The 21,587-nt window shown below is 35.9% G+C and overlaps 1 protein-coding gene across 1 annotated transcript in view; it reads left to right on the top strand.

The window, feature by feature from the left end:
- The window catches only part of COL24A1 (collagen type XXIV alpha 1 chain), a gene marked incomplete at both ends in the record, with an annotated part of 398,127 nt that overhangs the window by 253,585 nt on the left and 122,955 nt on the right, over positions 1-21,587 (top strand). Inside the window, 4 exons of the mRNA XM_082834714.1 lie at positions 2,836-2,889; positions 3,175-3,219; positions 3,338-3,382; positions 10,359-10,412. Coding sequence (XP_082690840.1) covers positions 2,836-2,889; positions 3,175-3,219; positions 3,338-3,382; positions 10,359-10,412 — 198 coding nt within the window. The remainder of the gene's footprint in view (positions 1-2,835; positions 2,890-3,174; positions 3,220-3,337; positions 3,383-10,358; positions 10,413-21,587) is intronic.

Genomic DNA, 21,587 nt, shown 5'->3' on the forward strand with positions numbered 1-21,587 from the left:
CTTGTTTTCTGTGGTATTTTAGAATGCTAACCACTGATTCCTTTTCATATTTTCTCAGCCACGTTCTGTTATTACTCCAAAAAAATTTGGAAAGTGTTTTCTTACAGGGCAGAAAAAAGAAAATAAGCATAGAAGGTGCTGGAGAAAGAGAATCAATACAGGTTACTGATAAGGTGAAGGTGATTATTGGAGCAAGGTCCTGAGGGATCTTTGCACTTAAAACTTCAGAGTCATCCTTTAAACATTGTTCTTTTTTTCCATCTTCAGTTACTTAATTGTCAAACATTCCAAGGAAGCCCCCACCTCAGGACCTTTGCAGTTGCTATTTCTCCTGCCAGAATGATCTTCCCCAAGTTATTTGCATAGCCTGCAGTCTCAGCTCCTTCAGATCTACCCACACGTCACTTTAGAGAGCCTTCTCAGACCCTGATCTAAAGTGGGGCCCCCCACCTTGGACTCCTTCTAGTTCCTTAACCTCCTTTATTTTTCTTCATTACACTTGACTACCTATAGTCATTTTATATTTTAATTTTATATATCTATTTGCTTGTTTATAAATTCAGGGATTCGTCTCTTCTCCCTACTGTATCCTCTGGGGCTAAAACAATACCTGGCCTTATAGTTGGCACTCAGTAAATGTTTGTTGAATGAACAACAACACACTTTGAAAGTCACTTATCTATTAAGTCCATACTCCTCAATTTGACATTCAAGGTCCTGTACATTAATACTTTAACTTAGTTTTGCAGTCTTTTATGGGAAAATAGGATCAAAAAGTAAACTGGGGACAGATCATGGAGTACCTTAAATATAGACAGAAATTGTAAGGCTAGAGCTATGGCTTTAGCTTTAGTATGCCCAGTGGAGCTATAGATCCTCATGGAGTGTGACTCTCCAATCCTGTGGATATGTCCAAGAGGATCAGGGTATGCACTTACCCTAAGGGCACCCAGGAAGAGAGTCCTGTTTACAGTAAGCAGAGTTTTTTTTTCTTTTTTTTTTGGTGGGGGCGGGTCTGGAGATTTTTATTTCAGAAGGTTTTTATTTACAAAATCAATTTCTTTAATAGATACAAAGTTATGCAAATAATCTCTTTGTCCTTGACCTGTTTTGAGTTCTTGCTTTTGAAGAATGGATCAGTTTACCCCAAAGGTGTAGAATTTATGTGTGAAGAGTTGTTTCTATCAATAGTAGTCCCTTATTTTCCCTTTAATGTCTCAGCGGTCTGTAGTGATACCTTCTCCTTCATTTCTTGTTTTAAATTTATTTATTCAAATTTATTTATTTTTGGCTTCATTGGGTCTTCACTGCTGCACGTGGGCTTTCTCTAGTTGCACGGAGCAGGGGCTACTCTTCGTTGCGGTGCGTGGACTTCTCATTGCGGTGGCTTCTCTTGTTGCGGAGCACGGGCTCTAGGTGCGCAGGCTTTAGTAGTTGTGGCTTGCGGGCTCAGTAGCTGTGGTTTGCAGGCTCTAGAGCACAGACTGAGTAGTTTTGGTGCACAGGCTTAGTTGCTCCGCGGCATGTGGGATCTTCCCGGAAGTAAGCAGCTTTTTAATAGTATAAAGCTAAACTAAGCTGGCCTCAGATGGGATACAATAGAAGATATTGAAGCCTACGGGACTTCTTCAAATCAGCATTTTGTATTGGGAGATTTGTATCACTGTTTTGTATAGAAATCTTCAGCACCTCCTCATTGCTTATTGATTCAAATATAAACTCAAGTCCTTCACGTTTTAAATCCCAGTCTTTTCAAAATTATTTATTTGTATAGAAATACTAAAAAAAATACTCCATGTAATCACCAGCTCAGCTAAACAAACTAGTTTTTTCATTCTTAAGTATCTTTTTTCGTGCTTCTTTACCCTTTTCTCATACTATGCCTCCATCTAGAATTTCTTTTAGAGCATGATTTCTGACTGTCAAAATAATATCTTCATTCCCTTTACAAACGTGTGAAAGCTCTCTCCCTCCTTTGATCCCTTTAGCCCTTGATACACAATATCTCTGCCTATTTTATAGTTATTTATATAATTTACCTTATCTCATAATGTGGATTCCCATAACACTTAATACAGTGCCTTTTTCACAGTATATGTTCAGTTAATGGTTGTAGAATTAAATTAGTTCCCTTGCAAAGGACTTTAAGATCTTCCAAGGACAGTTATAATTAGGCAAGGAACATATACTGTCCTCTTTCATTAGAGAATGACTTTTGCAACTAATGCTTCTTCATAACTAATTACTGAATTAATATTGATAGCAACATAGCTGAGAAGTTTTAAATTTACATGAACATTCCCAGCAACATTTTCTATTCCTTTTCTGTGCCCCTTGCCATCTTTCAGCTGTCAAGCAGGTGCATAGCGGGGAACAGTGCAGTCAGCATTCTTTTTCTAATAAAGTGATGAGAAGAGTTCCATTTCAAAAATATAAAACTTAGGAAGACTGTTTGGACAAACAAACCAGCCACTTTAAAGTCAATTTAGAGTTATTTTTAGAATAAATCCTGGATTTCTGCAGAGTAAAGGATAAGATAAACAAAATACTCAAGTAACAAACCTATGCTATAGCTACCTCAACAACTGAATCAGCTGTTTCTGTGGTCATCTGATTTACTATTTGGCATTAAATCTTGAAAACACTGGCCTGATTCTCCCATGCAAATGGTTTCATCCATATACTCAGCTGTAGTCTTTACTGTGTCCATGGCACAGAAACAAGCAAAAGGATTTTTTCAACTAAAAAAGAGTCCAGTGTCTCCATTTGTAAGGATGCATAACAGTAAAAAAGAAACATTTAAAATTAACAACAAGATATTTTTTCCATCTCTAGGGACCAAGAGGACCAGATGGTCTCTTAGGAGAACAAGGTATACAAGGTGCCAAGGTAATCACTTATTTTCTCATTTCATACACAGTGAAATATTTTTGAGCTCACATGTCCTACCTGTCTAAACAATGATGTATTTCCCTATAAAAGTATGGTTCTAATTTTTTTCTTAGTTTAAGTATGAAACATACATAAAGTTTTTACTACACACACAGAAATGTATTCTTTTTATTATTGAACTATGTATTTGATGTCTTCTTTTTTGGTATGTGAGTGTATGTTAGTGTGTATAAGACCATAATTCACATTCTGATTAACTCACCTGGTATTGATTCTTGTTAGGGTGAAAAAGGAGATCAAGGAAAAAGAGGGCCTTATGGTCTTATTGTAAGTAGTAAAATAGTTCACATTAAAGATGAACATATAATATCTTCCATTTTTCTTGGTGTGTGATTCATATTTGGGGAGGGGGTTGCTTGACCCAGGCATTTTCTTTCTTATGTAGGGTAAGACTGGAAACCCTGGAGAGAGAGGAGTTCAAGGGAAACAAGTAAGTAATTAAAAATTGCCAAGCTATAAGCAAATTTTATCCACTTTATTCTCTGATACAACTCTTATTTAGTAATCAGTATTTTAGACTAAGAGAATGCAAGTTCTTTTCCTCCTTCAGTCCTTGGGTCAGTCTTTTATTGAGGCAAATTACTTACTCAATCTGGGCCTTTTTTGTACCTATCTATAAACCGGTGGTGATAACTGATACTTTTACTTCACCTCTGCTATCATAGTTTTTCTGTAAAATCCATTTCAGGATAAAGTGGTATGATGTCATGTAAATATGACAGAATATTAATAAAGCTAACAAGAAACTTCTTTGAGGCTTCTTGCCTAGTTTCATTTTAACTCACCTTGAGTGTTGTTTGCACCCTTGGAGTGTGGAGCTATGTGTGTCATCATGTTTTCCCATGGCACTGCTCTAAGAGTTTTTAATACTATATAATGCTAAATATTTTCCTACCATCAGAAATCTCAGAATTATATAATTTCTTCTCTGGAACACAAGTTCAGTGGTTATCATCACTAACTGAGGGGGGGTAAAGTGTATTTTTTAAGAAAGAGAAATATATACACACACACATATATATTACACATATATATATATAATTTTGAGCACATGAGCTTAAATGTATGGGTTTTTAATTCCATTTGTAATCATAATTTTTAATGACATTTTGATTTGTCATATATATATGTATAATTTAAAGTTATTAAATTAGATCATAATTTAAATATACTGCAACTGAAGAGTCAGAAAAGGAGAGGACAAAAATGTTTTAGCTGCTGTACTAATTATCACTAATGTCACTGCATTTACTTGTTCCTCTATGAAATCTGCTGCCCCCTGCCGGTTGTTTCCCGTAATAGCATTATATTTACCAACGGTCAAACCTAAAGTAGCAGAGACTTAAAAGAGAAAAATGACTGTATCCAGGGAAAGAACTTGTGTGTGACATTATAGCTTATGGCAAACAAGTTTCATAGACTACTGGAAGAGTAAAGTTACCTTAGTGAGGGACAGTAAATCATGGGTTAATACTAGTTGTTGAGGTTTACTTAACTTTATATCTACATTGTCTCCTCGGTCTTGATCGAACTGAAAGAGACTTTTGAGATCTGAGGGAAGCTTGGATCAATTAATCCAAACAATCCAGATGCCCCAAAGATTTATTTGATCCTGCATGGTAATCTCAGCATCTCTCATTATTTATGCACTGTCAACAAGCAGGTAGTGCTGTATAATAGAAAGATACACTGGAGATCAGATTGACCTTTGTTCTAGTGCACGCTCCTAATAGCTGTATAGTCTTGGTTAGATTGGTTAGCTGTCTGGATCATATTTTCTTCATCTGTAAAATAAAGATACATCTCTAAATTGTCATAATTCTAAAGCAAGGTATTACAAGGAAATTGGTAACACATATAGTACTCTGCTAGTCCAGATAGACAGGAGAAGTATATTTGTCTATGGGCCAACATTGTTTCCTATACTTGCCTTCCATCCACACGTATATCTGACTCAAAGGGCGAATCAAGAAGAAAGGATATGATTCATTGTGTTATTAAGGTGATAAATCCTGAGTAACTTTTTAGTTTTCTAGATCTTATAAAAACTATAACAGCTCATACATTACTGATTTTTATCTAGGTATTCTTTCAGTTGATGAGTTAAGGGTATTAAATTTTCCAACTATGATTTGGCATTTGTCTGTGCCTCTCTTTAATTCTGTCAGAGTTTGCTTTATGTATTTTGAAACTATTTTTAGAGTATTCACATTATGATTACTATGTCTTCCCAATCAACTGAGCCTTTTATCATTACAGAATGTTCCTCTGTATCTCTGATAATACTTCTTATCCCTGATAATACTGTTTGTTTTGAAATCTACTTTATTTGATATGTAAGTTTCTCTAGCTGTTTGCATGGCATATCTTTTTCATCCATTTATTTTCACACCATCTGTGCCTTGATGTTTAAAGTGAATGTCTTAAAGATAGATCTTGCCTTTTTATTCATTCCAAAAACCTCTGCCTTTTAATTAGTGTTTGCTCCATTTCCACTTAATGTAGTTATTGATGTGGTTGGATTTAGGTCTACCATTTTTATGGCTGTTTCTCCTCTGTCGTGGCGTCAGTTGTGGTGTGCAGTGCCTTCTTTAGGCACTGAATGATTTTGAGAACTCCACTCTAATTTAACTATTCACTTTTTAGTTCTACTTCTCATTATTACTTTTAAGTGGTTATTCTAGGTCGTGAGTCAGCAAACTTTCTCTGTAGAGTGCCACAAAATATTTCAGGCTTTATGGGCCGTATGGTCTCTGTCACAACTACTCAGCTCTAGTGTCATCATAGTGTGAAAGCAACCATAGATGGTATATAAAGCAATGAGCATGACTATTCAAAAAAAACTGTTTACAAAATCAGGTGATGGTCCAAATTTGGCCCTCAGACTGTAGTTTGCCAACCCGTGGTTTAGGGATCACATTGTAACTTTCCTCTGTCTACTTAGAGTTAATACAGTAATACTTAACATAATTGTAAGAAACTTGCAGCCATAGAGGGCTGTTTACCAGCATCCTGTCTTATATGCTCTATTTGTTTTATATCTATATAAGTTATAAACCCCATATTGCAAAGTTAAAATTCTACTTTAATATAAATGAAACATAATTTAGAGATATTTAGGAGGAAAGTAGTGGTTTTTAAAATTATCCATGCACTTACTATTTCTGGTGCTCTTCATTCCTTTCTACAGATGCACATTTCTAAGTGGTATACTTCCCTGCAGCCTACAGAACTTCCTTTAGATTTCTTACAGTCAGGTTCTTCTAGTGATGAATTCTCTTCATTTTTCTTTATTTCACCTTTATTCTTGAAGGATATTTTCACTGGTTATAGAATTCTGGGTCAACAGGGTTTTTTGTTTGTTTCTTTCCATTCAGCATTGTAAAGATGACATGCCATTTATTTTTGGCCTGCATTATTTCTGATGAGAAGTTCACACTTATCTTTATCATTATTCTCCTGCATATAATATATCATTTTTCTCTGGCTGCTTTCAAGATTCTCTCTTTATCTTTGTCTTTCAGTAGTTTGACTATGATGTGTCTAGATGGATTTTCTTCACATTTATCCAGCTTAATGTTTTCTGAGTTTCTTGCATGTGTAAATTTGCCTTCACTAAATTTGGAAATTTTTCAACTTTTTTTTAGGATATTTTTTTCTACACCATTTTCTCTCTCCTTTCCTTCTTGTATTCTAATTAAATATATGTTAGTCATTTTGATTACCTTAGATCCCTGGGGCCCTGTTCATTCCTATTTCAATCTTTCTTTTTCCTGTTTGTTTGTTTGTTTTTTCCAATTGGGAAACCGGAATCTATCTTCTCTAACTTGTTAAGCCTTTCAATAAAATTTTATTTATGATATTGTATTTTTAAGTTTTATTTGGATATTTAATTTTTGGCTCTATAATTGTCATTGTTTCTTTTTACAAATGCTCTTTCTCTTCTGGGATTTCCTATTTGTTTATTCATCATGAGTACATTTTTATTTACATTATTGAGCATATTTATACTTACTACTTTAAAATCGTGTGATACATAATAACATCTTTGTAATCTTGAGTTTGGTCTCTATTAATTTCCTTTCCTTATAAATATGGGAAATTTTCCCTGTCTAATAATTTTGAATTGTATCTTGAACATTCTGACTGATTCGTTTTAGCGACTCTAAAGTCTGTTATATTTCTTTGAAGAGTACTGTTTTGTTTTTAACTTGGCAGGCAGTTAACTTGACTGATAAAACTCCAAGTTTTCTCTCCTCTGTGGTAGGGCTGCTGAAATCTCTATTAAGTTCTTTTAGCCTTGTCTGAGCTACTTGGAGTCTACCATACCAATACAAACCTTAAATGTCAGCAAGAGCTATAAGTAGAGTTTATATTTGCAATCTGAGGCTCCTCTTTGGCTCTTTCTTTCACCACTTTTCACCATCTATGGTCACTTCAAATTCTGCCCTAGGGTCCTCCATGCCAATAAGACTGAAGGTTTCTATCCTACCTTACCTTAATCATCTTGTATGGCTTCTCATCTGGCTAAAAGCCATATAAAAAAACCAGAAACTCAACTAGTGTCATTCCTTCTTTCAAGTGTAGACCCTACTACTCTAGTTCCTGCCTATTTTTGGTCTTTCTTCAGTGCTTTCATATCTTTCCTTTTTAATATTTTATCTTGGGTTTATAGTTATCTCTATATAGATTGGTTTGATAGGAGCAACTTGGCCAATATTGGAAGTGGAAACAATTAGCATTTCTTCTTTAAATATAGTTTTTTCTGTAGTAACTCAGAATACTTGAGAAGCATTTATTTCATAATCTTTACAATACAAAAAGTATACAGTATTAACTCTATTCTTTCCCATTCTTCAGACAATGAAGCAGAATGCACACATTTTCATGATCCTACAGTGAAAGTGTGGCAATAGAAATAACATTTATATACTCCCTTGCTTATGCTCATAAAATGTCTTGATGATGCTTGAAACATGTTTATTTAAAATGGAAAGACATTGAATGCTTGATTTCTCATGGAATTCAGTAAAAAGCAGTTTAGTGTAGTGGAAGAGCATGGCATTGGAGTCAGACACATTCGAGGTCAGATTCTGCTTCTGTCACTTATAGCTGTTTTGGCTTTGTACAAATTATTTAACCTCTCTGAGCCTCAGTTTCCCTATCATTAAAATGAGATACCTTTTATACTTATAACAAATGATGCTCATTATGTGCTCAGCACGGGCTCTCAATAAATAGCAACCACCATAGTCGTTATCCTCCTCTTCATCATTGCCATAATTGCTGAGATGCATCATAGAGCAAGGAGTTGTACTACAAATAATGTATTTCAGTAACATCTGAAAAGCCTTAAAGGGAATTTTTATTTTGTGCCAGCTTTTGCTTTTCTTCTTCATCTCCAATAAAAATAATTAGAATCCATTTAGGTCATTTCATAGCTTTGCCTAACAGCATTTATGCACCATTAACAGTATTACAAGTACATATTAAGCTTAATATTGTGTGCAAACACACTTTACAAAGCAAACTGGGCAGACATTATTTAAGGTTCTGAACTCTTGCTGTATGTTCAATTGGTATACCAGGCACAGAGGGATCCCTTATATTGATCCCTTAATTTAGGAGTCCAGAGTACATGAGTAGCAGATGATTTTCATGATTGAAACATGGTCTTACTCCAATAGGAGTCCATGAGATTTTGCATATCTCCCTTTCTCTAACCAGACAATCATATGTAACTAAACATAGCATTGATAATCATAACTTAGAAGATTCTTTGTTGCTAGAAATCTGAACGTCTTTACTTCTAATTTAATATCATATTTTTTATATTTCAATTTTAAGATAAAATGGTAATTGTGATTTGCTGTATAATTGCCAAACTTTCCAAGGTCAGTAATGTAGAATAAACAAGGGCAGTATTTTATACATCATTAGTAGTCATCAGTGTCTGGCACATAGTACATGCTCAGTTAATCTTTAAATGGAAGGATCAAAGAGGACCTGGAATTTAATTTAGAGTTTTACATACAATTTTAGAATATACCCCCATATCTAAGACTAAATTTTATGGTACCATAGGTGACATGATGTAAAAATGGAGGAAAATAAAGAACATTGGAGAGGTCCAATTTGATCATTTCTGGTCATCTAGGTTCTGAGAGCTTTGTGCCTTCCCAGGTTATAAGGGCATAAGTCATACTTATTAATACATCACAAGTATATTATTTTTGAAAAAAACTTTTTATATTGATATTAAAAGTATAAAAGAATCTGAATCTAAAATAATTCTGGATGACAAATATTTGTCACTGTATAGGAGTGGAGATTAAATATAAAGAATACATGTAGATATAAAGAACCCTTACAACTCAACAGTAAAATAATAAACAACACAATGAAAAAATGAGCAAAAGGACTTGAGTAAGCATTCCTCTAAAGATATGCAAACGGCCAATAAATATATGAATATATGCTCAGTATCACTAGTCATTAGAGAAATACAAATTGAAACTATATTGAGATACCACTTCCCATCCAGAATGACTATTATTAAACACACACACACACCTATATATACACAAAAAATAACCAGTGTTGGCAAGGATGTGGAGAAATGGGAATACTTGTGCTATGCTGGTGGGAATGTAAAATGGTGGAGCTGCTATAGAAAACAGTATGCCTAGCTCCTCAAACAGTTAAACATAGAATTACATATAATCCATCAACTCCACTTCTTCGTATATACCCCAAAGAATGGAAAGCAGGGATACAAACAGATACTTGCACACCAATATTTATAGGAGCATTAATCGCAATATCCAAAGGGTAGAAAACCCCAAGTGTTCATTGATGATGAATGGGTAAACAAAATGTGGTATATGCATACAAGGGAATATTATTCAACCTTGAAAAGGAAGGAAGTCTTGACACATGTTACAAATGGATGAATCTTGAAGACATCATGAAATAAGCCAGACACAGAAGAACAAATATTGTATGATTCCACTTATATAAGGTACTTAAAGTAGTCAAATTCATAGAGACAGAAAGTAGAGTCATGTGTTGCCAGGGAAAGAGGGTAGGGGATAGGGAGTTATTTAATGGGTACAGAGTTTCAATTTGGGAAGATAAAAAGTTCTGAAAATAGGTGGTGGTGATTCTAGCACAACAATGTGAATATACTTAATGCCACAGTACTGTAAATTTACACATACTATACATTTAAAAATTGCTAAAGTGGTGAATTTTATGTTAGGCATATTTTTCCACAAAAGAAAAAACAAATAGAGGTAGACAGAAAAATTAGATGGGAGGATCTTGAGGGAAAGCTGAGGTAGGGAAACTGACTAAAACATTTTCAAGCATCACTTTTTCTTCAAGTTTTGCCTTTGTTTATTCAGGGTTTACAAGGACCCCCTGGGAGTACAGGAGACGGGGGATTTGCAGGAGAACCAGTAAGTTTATCTTCATGTGTTTTTAATTGTGTTTATTTTTTTGTATAATATATTTTACCTATCTGTTATTATTGCCCTGTTGTGCTGTGGCTGGTATGTTTTGGAAATCGTCATGGGCACCTAAATATAAGAATGAATATTTTGCTGTGAATATAATTTTTAGTGCCTTCCTGGTTTCATAAAGTCAAATTTGGTCCTGTTTGCCTGGAACTGTTAAAACTTCACATATTTCTATTTTCAGCAAAGATAATTATTAAATCTCAGAATTTTTTTCTGAACGGCTTGCTGTTTGTATAACAATTATTACACTGCCCACCCACACACAAAATCACATTTATGAGGGCAACTCTATAACAAAAGACCATATAGAGAAGCCAGACTCTACATGTAATGGGCCAAAATGTGGAAACTTGACAGAAATGCTGTTAGGCCAATAATTCAAAAAGAGTCGCATCTTTCTCCCTCACTGGGGAAACTGGCGGTGGCAGCACCTTTGGAGGCTGATCAGCTGAGCCGCGAGCCTGCCAGTGGGAGGTCGGACAGACTGACTGCAGAGGCGACAGATGGACGGACAGCGGGGCAGCCAGATGGCTCGAGTCACCTCAAGTTCGCTATGAGCTGGGGCACAGATCTTTGGCCGTGTGGATGAAAGGCTCTTGGTGCTGCAGCCAGGAGTCAGTGCTGCGCCTCTGAGGTGGGAGAACCAACTTCAGGACACTGGACCACAAGAGACCTCCCAGCTCCACATAATATCAAATGGCGAGAATCTCCCAGAGATCTCCATCTCAACAGCAGCACCGAGCTTCACTCAACGTCCAGCAAGCTACAGTGCTGGACACCATACTAGCAAGACAGGAACACAACCACACCCATTAGCAGAGAGGCTGCCTCAAGTCATAATAAGTACACAGACACCCCCAAACACACCACCAGATGTGGACCTGCCCACCAGAAAGACAAGAGCCAGCCTCATCCACCAGAACACAGGCACTAGTCCTCTCCATCAGGAAGCCTACACAACCCACTGAACCAACTTTGGCCACTGGGGACAGACACCAAAAACAACCGGAACTATGAACCTGCAGCCTGCAAAAAGGAGACCCCAAACACAGTAAGATAAGCAAAAGGAGAAGACAGAAAAACACACAGCAGATGAAGGAGCAAGATAAACAAACATCAGACCTAACAAATGAAGAAGAAATAGGCAGTCTACCTGAAAAGGAATTCAGAATAATGATAGTAAAAAGATCCAAAATCTTGGAAACAGAATAGACAAAATGCAAGAAACATTTAACAAGGACCTAGAAAAACTAAAGATAAGACAAGCAACAAAGAACAACACAATAAATAAAATTAAAAATGCTCTAGATGGGATCAATAGCAGAATAACTGAGGGAGAAGAACAGATAAGTGATCTGGAAGATAAAATAGTGGAAATAACTACTGCAGAGCAGAATAAAGAAAAAAGAAGGAAAGGAACTGAGGACAGTCTCAGAGACCTCTGGGACAACATTAAATGCACCAACATTCAAATTATAGGGGTTCCAGAAGAAGAAGAGAAAAAGAAAGGGACTGAGAAAATATTTGAAGAGATTATAGTTGAAAACTTCCCTAATATGGGAAAGGAAATAGTCAGTCAAGTCAAGGAAGTGCAGACAGTCCCATAGAGGATAAATCCAGGGAGAAACACGCCAAGACACATATTAATCAAACTGTCAAAAATTAAATACAAGGAAAACATATTAAAAGCAGCAATGGAAAAACAACAAATAACACACAAGGGAATCCCCATAAGGTTAACAGCTGATCTTTCAGCAGAAATTCTTCAAGCCAGAAGGGACTGGCAGGACATATTTAAAGTGATGAAGGAGAGACGCCTACAACCAAGATCACTCTACCCAGCAAGGATCTCATTCAGATTTGATGGAGAAATTAAAACCTTTACAGACAAGCAAAAGCTGAGAGAGTTCAGCACCACCAAACCAGCTTTACAACAAATGCTAAAGGAACTTCTCTAGGCAAGAAACACAAGAGAAGTAAAAGACCTACAATAACAACCCCAAAACAATTAAGAAAATGGTAATAGGAATATACATATTGATAATTACCTTAAATGTAAATGGATTAAATGCTCCCACCAAAAGACACAGACTGGTTGAATGGATACAAAAACAAGACCCATATATATGCTGTCTGCACGAGACCAATTCAAACCTAGAGACACATACAGACTGAAAGTAAGGGGATGGAAAAAGATATTCCATGCAAATGGAAACCAAAAGAAAGCTGCAGTAGCAATTCTCATATCAGACAAAATAGACTTTAAAATAAAGACTATTACAAGAGACAAAGAAGGCCACTACATAATGATCAATGGATTGATCCAAGAAGAAGATATAACAATTGTAAATACTTATGCGCCCAACATAGGAACATCTCAATACATAAGGCAAATACTAACAGCCATAAAAGGGGAAATTGACAGTAACACATTCATAGTAGGGGACTTTAACACCCCACTTTCACCAATGGACAGATCATCCAAAATGAAAATAAATAAGGAAACACAAGCTCTAAATGATACATTAAACAAGATGGACGTAATTGATATTTATAGGACATTCCATCCCAAAACAACAGAATACACATTTTTCTCAAGTGCTCATGGAACATTCTCCAGGATAGATCATATCTTGGGTCACAAATCAAGCCTTGGTAAATTTAAGAAAATTGAAATTGTATCAAGTATCTTTTCTGACCACAATGCCATGAGACTAGATATCAGTTACAGGAGAAGATCTGTAAAAAATACAAACACATGGAGGCTAAACAATACACTACTTAATAACGAAGTGATCACTGAAGAAATCAAAGAGGAAACAAAAAAACACCTAGAAACAAATGACAATGGAGACACGATGACCCAAAACCTATGGGAAGCAGCAAAAGCAGTTCTAAGAGGGAAGTTTATAGCAATGCAATCCTACCTTAAGAAACAGGAAACAACTCGAATAAACAATCTAACCTTGAACCTAAAGCAATTAGAGAAAGAAGAACCAAAAAACCCCAAAGTTAGCAGAAGGAAAGAAATCATAAAGATCAGATCAGAAATAAATGAAAAAGAAATGAAGGAAACAGTAGCAAAGATCAATAAAACTAAAAGCTGGTTCTTTGAGAAGATAAACAAAGTTGATAAGCCATTAGCCAGACTCATCAAGAAAAAAAGGGAGAAGACTCAAATCAACAGAATTAGAACCGAAAAAGGAGAAGTAACAACTGACACTGCAGAAATACAAAAGATCATGAGAGATTACTACAAGCAACTCTATACCAGTAAAATGGACAACCTGGAAGAAATGGACAAATTCTTAGAAATGCACAACCTGCCAAGACTGATTCAGAAAGAAATAGAAAATATGAACAGACCAATCGCAAGCACTGAAATTGAAACTGTGATTAAAAATCTTCCAAAAAACAAAAGCCCAGGACCATATGGCTTCACAGGCGAATTCTATCAAACATTTAGAGAAGAGCTAACACTATCCTTCTCAAACTCTTCCAAAATATAGCAGAGGGAGGAACACTCACAAACTCATTCTACGAGGCCACCATCATCCTGATACCAAAACCAGACAAGGATGTCACAAAGAAAGAAAACTACAGGCCAATATCACTGCTGAACATAGATGCAAAAATCCTCAACAAATTACTAGCAAACAGAATCCAACAGCACATTAAAAGGATCATACACCATGATCAAGTGGGGTTTATTCCAGGAATGCAAGGATTCTTCAATATACGGAAATCAATCAACTTGATACACCATATTAACAAATTGAAGGAGAAAAACCATATGATCATTTCAATAGATGCAGAGAAAGCTTTCGACAAAATTCAACACCCACTTATGAGAAAAACCCTGCAGAAAGTAGGCATAGAGGGAACTTTCCTCAACATAATAAAGGCCATATATGACAAACCCACAGCCAACATTGTCTTCAATGGTGAAAAACTGAAATCATTTCCACTAAGATCAGGAACAAGACAAAGTTGCCCACTCTCCCACTCTTATTCAACATAGTTTTGGAAGTTTTAGCCACAGAAATCAGAAAAGAAAAGGAAATAAAAGGAATCCAAATCGGAAAAGAAGAAGTAAAACTGTCACTGTTTGCAAATGACATGATACTCTACATAGAGAATCCTAAAGATGCAACCAGAAAACTACTAGAGCTAATCAGTGAATTTGGTAAAGTTTCAGGATATAAAATTAATGCACAGAAATCTCTGGCATTCCTATACTGTAATGATGAAAAATCTGAAAGTGAAATCAAGAAAGCACTCCCATTTACCACTGCAACAAAAAGAATAAAATATCTAGGAATAAACCTACCTAAGGGGACAAAAGACCTGTATGCAGAAAATTATGAGACAGTGATGAAAGAAATTAAAGATGATTCAAATAGATGGAGAGATATACCATGTTCTTGGATTGGAAGAATCAACATTGTGAAAATGGCTCTACTACCCAAAGCAATCTACAGATTCAATGCAATCCCTGTCAAACTGTCACTGGCATTTTTCACAGCACTAGAACAAAAAATTCACAATTTGTATGGAAACACAAAAGACTCCGAAAGCCAAAGCAATCTTGAGAATGAAAAACGGAGCTGGAGGAATCAGGCTCCCAGACTTCAGACTATACTACAAAGCTACAGTAATTAAGGCAGTATGGTACTGGCACAAAAACAGAAAGATCAATGGAACAGAATAGAAAGCCCAGAGATAAACCCATGCACATATGATCAACTTATCTTTGATAAAGGAGGCAGGAATGTACAGTGGAGAAAGGACAGCCTCTTCAATAAGTGGTGCTAGAAAAACTGGACAGGTACATGTAGAAGTATGAGATTAGATCACTCCCTAACACCATACACAAAGATAAGCTCAAAATGGATTGAAGGCCTAAATGTAAGGCCAGAAACTATCAAACTCTTAGATGAAAATGTAGGCAGAACACTCTATGACATAAATCACAGCAAGACCCTTTTTGACCCACCTCCTAGAGAAATGGAAATAAAAACAAAAGTAAATAAATGGGACCTAATGAAACTTAAAATCTTTTGCAAAGCAAAGGAAACCATAAACTAGACCAAAAGACAACCCTCAGAATGGGAGAAAATATTTGCAAATTAAGCAACTGACAAAGGATTAATCACCGCAATTTATAAGCAGGTCATGCAGCTCAATAACAAAAAAACAACCCAATCCAAAAATGGGCAGAAGACCTAAGTAGACATTTCTCCAAAGAAGATATACAGACTGCCGACAAACACATGAAAGAATGCTCAACATCATTAATCATTAGAGAAATGCAAATCAAAACTACAATGAGATACCGTCTCACACCGGTCAGAATGGCCATCATCAAAAAATCTAGAAACAATAAATGCTGGAGAGGGTGTGGAGAAAAGGGAACACTCTTGCACTGCTGGTTGGAATGTGAATTGGTACAGCCACTATGCAGAGCAGTATGGAGGTTCCTTAAAAAACTAAAAATAGAACTACGATATGACCCAGCAATCCCACTACTGGGCATATACCCTGAGAAAACCATAATTCAAAAAGAGTCATGTAGGGGCTTCCCTGGTGGCGCAGTGGTTGAGAGTCCACCTGCCGATGCAGGGGACACAGGTTTGTGCCCCAGTCCGGGAAGATCCCACATGCCGCAGAGCGGCTGGGCCCGTGAGCCATGGCCACTGAGCCTGCGCATCTGGAGCCTGTGCTCCGCAACGGGAGAGGCCACAACAGTGAGAGCCCCGCGTACCGCAAATAAAAAAGAGTCATGTAGCAAAATGTTCATTGCAGCTCTATTTACAATAGCCAAGATATTGAAACAACTTAAGTGTTCATCATCGGATGAATGGATAAAGAAGATGTGGCACATATATACAATGGAATATTAGCCATAAAAATAAACGAAATTGAGTTGTTTGTAGTGAGGTGGATGGACCTACAGTCTGTCATACAGAGTGAAGTAAGTCAGAAAGAGAAAGACAAATACCATATGCTAACACATATATATGGAATTTAAGAAAAAAAATGTCATGAAGAACCTAGGGGTAAGACGGGAATAAAGACACAGACCTACTAGGGAATGGACTTGAGGGTATGGGGAGGGGGAAGGGTAAGCTGTGACAAAGTGAGAGAGTGGCATGGACATATGTGCACTACCAAACGTAAAATAGATAGCTAGTGGGAAGCAGCCACATAGCACAGGGAGATCAGCTCGGTGCTTTGTGACTGCCTGGATGGGTGGGATAGGGAGGGTGGGAGGGAGGGAGATGCAAGAGGGAGGAGATATGGGAACATATGTATATGTATAACTGATTCATTTTGTTATAAAGCAGAAACTAACACACCATTGTAAAGCAATTATACTCCAATAAAGATGTAAAAAAAAGTTATTATGTAATTTAGACAGTAAAAAAATAAATTAAAAAAAAGAATTCAAAAAGGTACATCATCATTTCATAAATCTAACTCAGTTATAGAGTTTCCATAGAAAATGAATTGTGAAAATGAAATACCTTGCCATGCCTTATCTCTCACAATATATTCTTTATTGCCTATGAAGCCATTCTTCTGGCTAATAGTGTCAGATGTAATGTGCAGTAACATGCTTCTAAGATTTACACTACAAATAGTCTTTCAAACGACTGAGTTGTTCTTATCCATCAGTTGACACAAAAGTTTATAGGTGGCTTCTGCATAATTCATTTAGCTAGTCGGAAGTAGAAAATTCTAACAAAGAGCTCTTCTTACCAAACTGTGTTCATTACATATTTAACCTATGGTATAAGCTCTCCAAACAATAGTAAACACTTGCCTATGGGTGTAATTTTTCCAAATATAGTATCTTAAATGTGGTGTTGATTTTATCAAACTAAGTTCTTCTCAGTTTTCTCTGCTTTGTATCTCTTAACCTGCCATCCTAATTCTAATATTAATTTGATCGTAAATCATGCAATTCTCTAAATACCTCTTTCTTCTAAAGAGTCTGTAGCTCCTTGAAGTCAGAGACCATTTTTTGCACCTTTACAGTCCTCTTTTCTGGTATAATGTCTGGCATGTTATATCTACCCTGATGCATATTTGTTAAACAGCATTAACCAAAGGTCATTTAGCCAAAGGTGTAATCATTCAGCCAGTAATATTAGATGAAGTGAAATGGAATTAAAACTCATCTTGAGAGAACACATTTAAGTCAAGATAAGTGTATCAACAGGGCTATGGCAACAGCACAGACAATATCTTAGGCTTTATACAAGCAAAGATTTATTGTTGTAGTAATAAACGACTGAAATGGCTTAATAGCAACTAAAAATTGACATTCAGGACACAGGGTCAGTGGGTGTGTTAAATAAAATAGAAATCAATTCGTAATGGATATAATGGGCTTTGTTTCACATATTTGAGCTACTTAGTTAGATCTGGGATAATATATAACAAAGAAACTGTCCTAATCTGGGGTTAGGGAAACTTCCAGAGGAGGAGCATCTGAGTTGTGATCTGAAGGATGAACGGTAGTTACTTAAGCAAATATGGAGAAAAGTCATTCCAGAGAGAAGTCGTGAACTGGGAGACAACCCTACTTATTTATTTAAAGATCTAAAAGAAGGCCAGCATGTTGTGGCACAGAGAGCCAGGTGGGAAGTGAGTGCAAGATGAGGATGGAAAGGGAGGGAGGGGACAAAACGCATGCAGCTCAGTAAGCCCTACTCCCAAATATTTGTATTTTTATCCTAAGAACAAAGGGGTGTCACTGAAGGGATAAGGCTAGGTTTATGATCATATTATTGTTCTGTAAAGATCGCTCAAACCAGATTGGAAGGGACTAAGAATGGACAAGAATAGCTTTGTGCAGCACCAGTCCGGATAAGCGATAGTAGAACTGTTTATGATGAGCAGAAAGAAAGAGTAGATAGATGTAAAATATTCAGAAGGAGATAAAATCAACAGGAAATAGATATGCTATATGTGAAGTATGATTCCTAAGGTTGTGGCTTGAAGAATTAATGACATAATGATATAACTCACTGAAACTGAGAATACCAGCAGAAATTTATGTTTGAGAATGGAAGATTATAAGTCAATTTAGCTATGTTGAATTTGAGGTGCCTTTGAGAACTGTGAAGATGACAGTTGGATGTGGAGCTCAAAGCAGAATAATATCCTGAAATTTAAAATATTGGAGTCATTGGTCTAGGGAGAAAGTATAGGAAAGAGGAAAGAACAGGATCTAAGGCTGAATTTTGAAGAAATGCTACATATGATAAATGTTGGTAGAAGAGGATGAAACTGCAGAGATGACTGAAAGAGGTAAGAGGAAAATCAGGTATATAAGTTTGAAGTTCAGCCCCAACCATAACATACCTTAAAATCTTCATGACAATCTTAAATTCCTTTAGGACTATGTAAGCAAAAATATATATCTAGATCAAACCAGAAGTATAATTGACATGCTAAAATAAGAGAGAAAATGGAATCAATTAAAAGTCTTAATTTTCAAAAGAGTGGAATAAAAAGAATGGAAGACAAAAAAGAAAGAACAAGAGTAGCAATAGAAAACAGTAATAAATATAGTAGGTATGAACCCAGGGGTATCAGTAATCACTTACATGTCAATGTTCTAAATGTACCCATTGAGAAACAGAAACACAGAGTAGAGAGAAAAAGAAGACCTAACTGTATGTTGTCTTCAAGGAACCCACTTTAAATATAAAGGCACAGATATATTAAAAGTAAAGAGATAGATAAAATGGGCAAAGATGTACCAATACTAAACAAAGGAAAGCTGGAGTAGTTATATTAATTTCCAACAAAATAGACCAGATCAAGAACAATTATCAGGGATAAAGAGGGACATTACATAGTGATAAGTGTATCAATTCTCCAAAGACATAATAATGCTTTAAGTGTATGCATCTAACAACAGAGCATCACATTATATGAGGCAAAACCTGATAGAACTCCAAGGATAAATAGACAAATTTACTATTTCATTTGGAGACTTCAGCACTTATCTATCAGTAATTGAGAGATCCAGCAGGCAGATAATTAGTAAAATTATAGTTGAAGTGAACACCACCATCAGGACACTGGATCTAATTGACATTTATAGACTGCTTAATCCAGTAACAGCAGAATATACATTCTTTTCAAGTTCACATGGAATATTCACCAAAACAGACTGCGTTCTGGGTCATAAAACACACCTTAACAAATTTCAAAGAAAAGATATCATACAAAATATGCTCTTAGTCCATAATGGAATTAAACTATAAATCAATAAGAGAAACATAACTGGAAAATCTCAAACTGTTTTGAGATTAAACTACACACTTCTGAATGACACTGGTTCAAAGAAGACATCTTAAGAAATTTTAAAAATATTTTGAACTAAATGAAAATGGAAATACAACTTATCGAACTTTGTGGGATGCCGTGAAAGCAGTGCATAGAGGGAAATTTATAGTATTGAATGAATATACTAGAAAAGAAGAAAGATCTAAAATCAATAACAAGCTTCTACCTTAGGAGACCAGAAAAAGAAGAGAAAATTAAATACAAAATGAGCAGAAGAAAGTAAATTGTAAAAATCAGAGCAGAAATCAATTAAAATAAAAACGAAACATAGAGAAAATCAATGAAACAAAAATTGGTCAAACGCCCTAGCCAGGATCATCAAGAATAAAAAAAAAGAGAGAAGACACAAATTACTAATATTAGAAATGGAAGAGGGACCTTCACTACTGATCCCATGGACAGTAAAAAAGGCAATAAAGGAGTACTATGAATAACTCATTCTCACAAATTTGATAACCTAGATGAAATGGACAAATTCCTTGAAAGATGTAATCTACCAAAACTCACACAAGGAAAATTTGATAATCTGAATAGGCTTATATTGATTAAAGAAATTGAGTCAATGATGAATAACCTTCCAAAACAGAAAGCACCAGGCCCAGATGGTCTTAGTGGTGAATACTACCAGAGATTTAAGGATCAAAATGATACCCATTTTCTACAATCTATTCCAGAAAATAGAAATAGAAGAAATACTTCCTGACTCATTCTGTGAGGCCAGCATTACCCTAATACCAAAACCAGAAAAAGCTATTACAAGAAAAGAAAACTACAGACCAGTATCTCTCATGAACATATATTTTAAAATCTTCCACAAAATATTAACAAATTGAATCCACTACTATATAAAGATAATTATACACCATAACCAACTGGGATTTATCCCAGGTATGTAAGGCTGGTTCAACCTTCAAAAATCAATTAGTATAATCCATTACTTTAACAAACTAAAAAAGAAATTATATAAAATAGGTGCAGAAAAATAATTTTACAAAATACAATACCCATCTATGATAAAAATTCACAGTAAACTAGGAGGAAAGGGGAACGTCCTCAGCTTTATGAAGAATATATTTTAACAACCTTATAGCTAACATCATGATGAAATGCTAACTTAATGATGAAATGCTAGGTGCTTTTCCCCTAAGAACAGGGAAACAAGAAAAGGATGTCCCTCTTTTTTTAAACTCCTCTTCAGCATTGGGCTGGAAGTCCTAACTAATGCAATGAAACAAGAAAAGAAAAGAAAAAAGACTGGGAAAGAAGATATAAAATTGTCTTTTTTTGCAGATGACATAGTTGTCTATAAAGAAAAGCCCAAAGAATTAGTTAAAAAGACCAACCACCAGTCAGTTTCCTGTAAACTTCTCCCATTCAGATTTTTTTAAAAACACTAAAAGATTTAAGGAGCTACATTAAATGTTAAGTGGGTCAAGTGGTTATTTTGGGTCATTTTTTTTTTTTTTTTTTTGTGGTACACGGGCCTCTCACTGTTGTGGCCTCTCCCGTTGCGGAGCACAGGCTCCGGACGCGCAGGCTCAGCGGCTACGGCTCACGGGCCCAGCCGCTCTGCGGCGTGTGGGATCTTCCCGGACTGGGGCACGAACCCGTGTCCCCTGCATCGACAGGCGGACTCTCAACCACTGCGCCACCAGGGAAGCCCCATTTTTACTTTTATGTATTTCCAGGTGTTCTACGGTGAGCTTATTTAGGGGTTAAAAGTTATCTTTAACATTATATTTTTAAAAT

Source organism: Leucopleurus acutus, assembly GCF_964270905.1.
Source record: "Leucopleurus acutus genome assembly, chromosome: 2".
In the NCBI taxonomy this organism is placed as follows: Eukaryota; Metazoa; Chordata; class Mammalia; order Artiodactyla; family Delphinidae; genus Leucopleurus; species Leucopleurus acutus.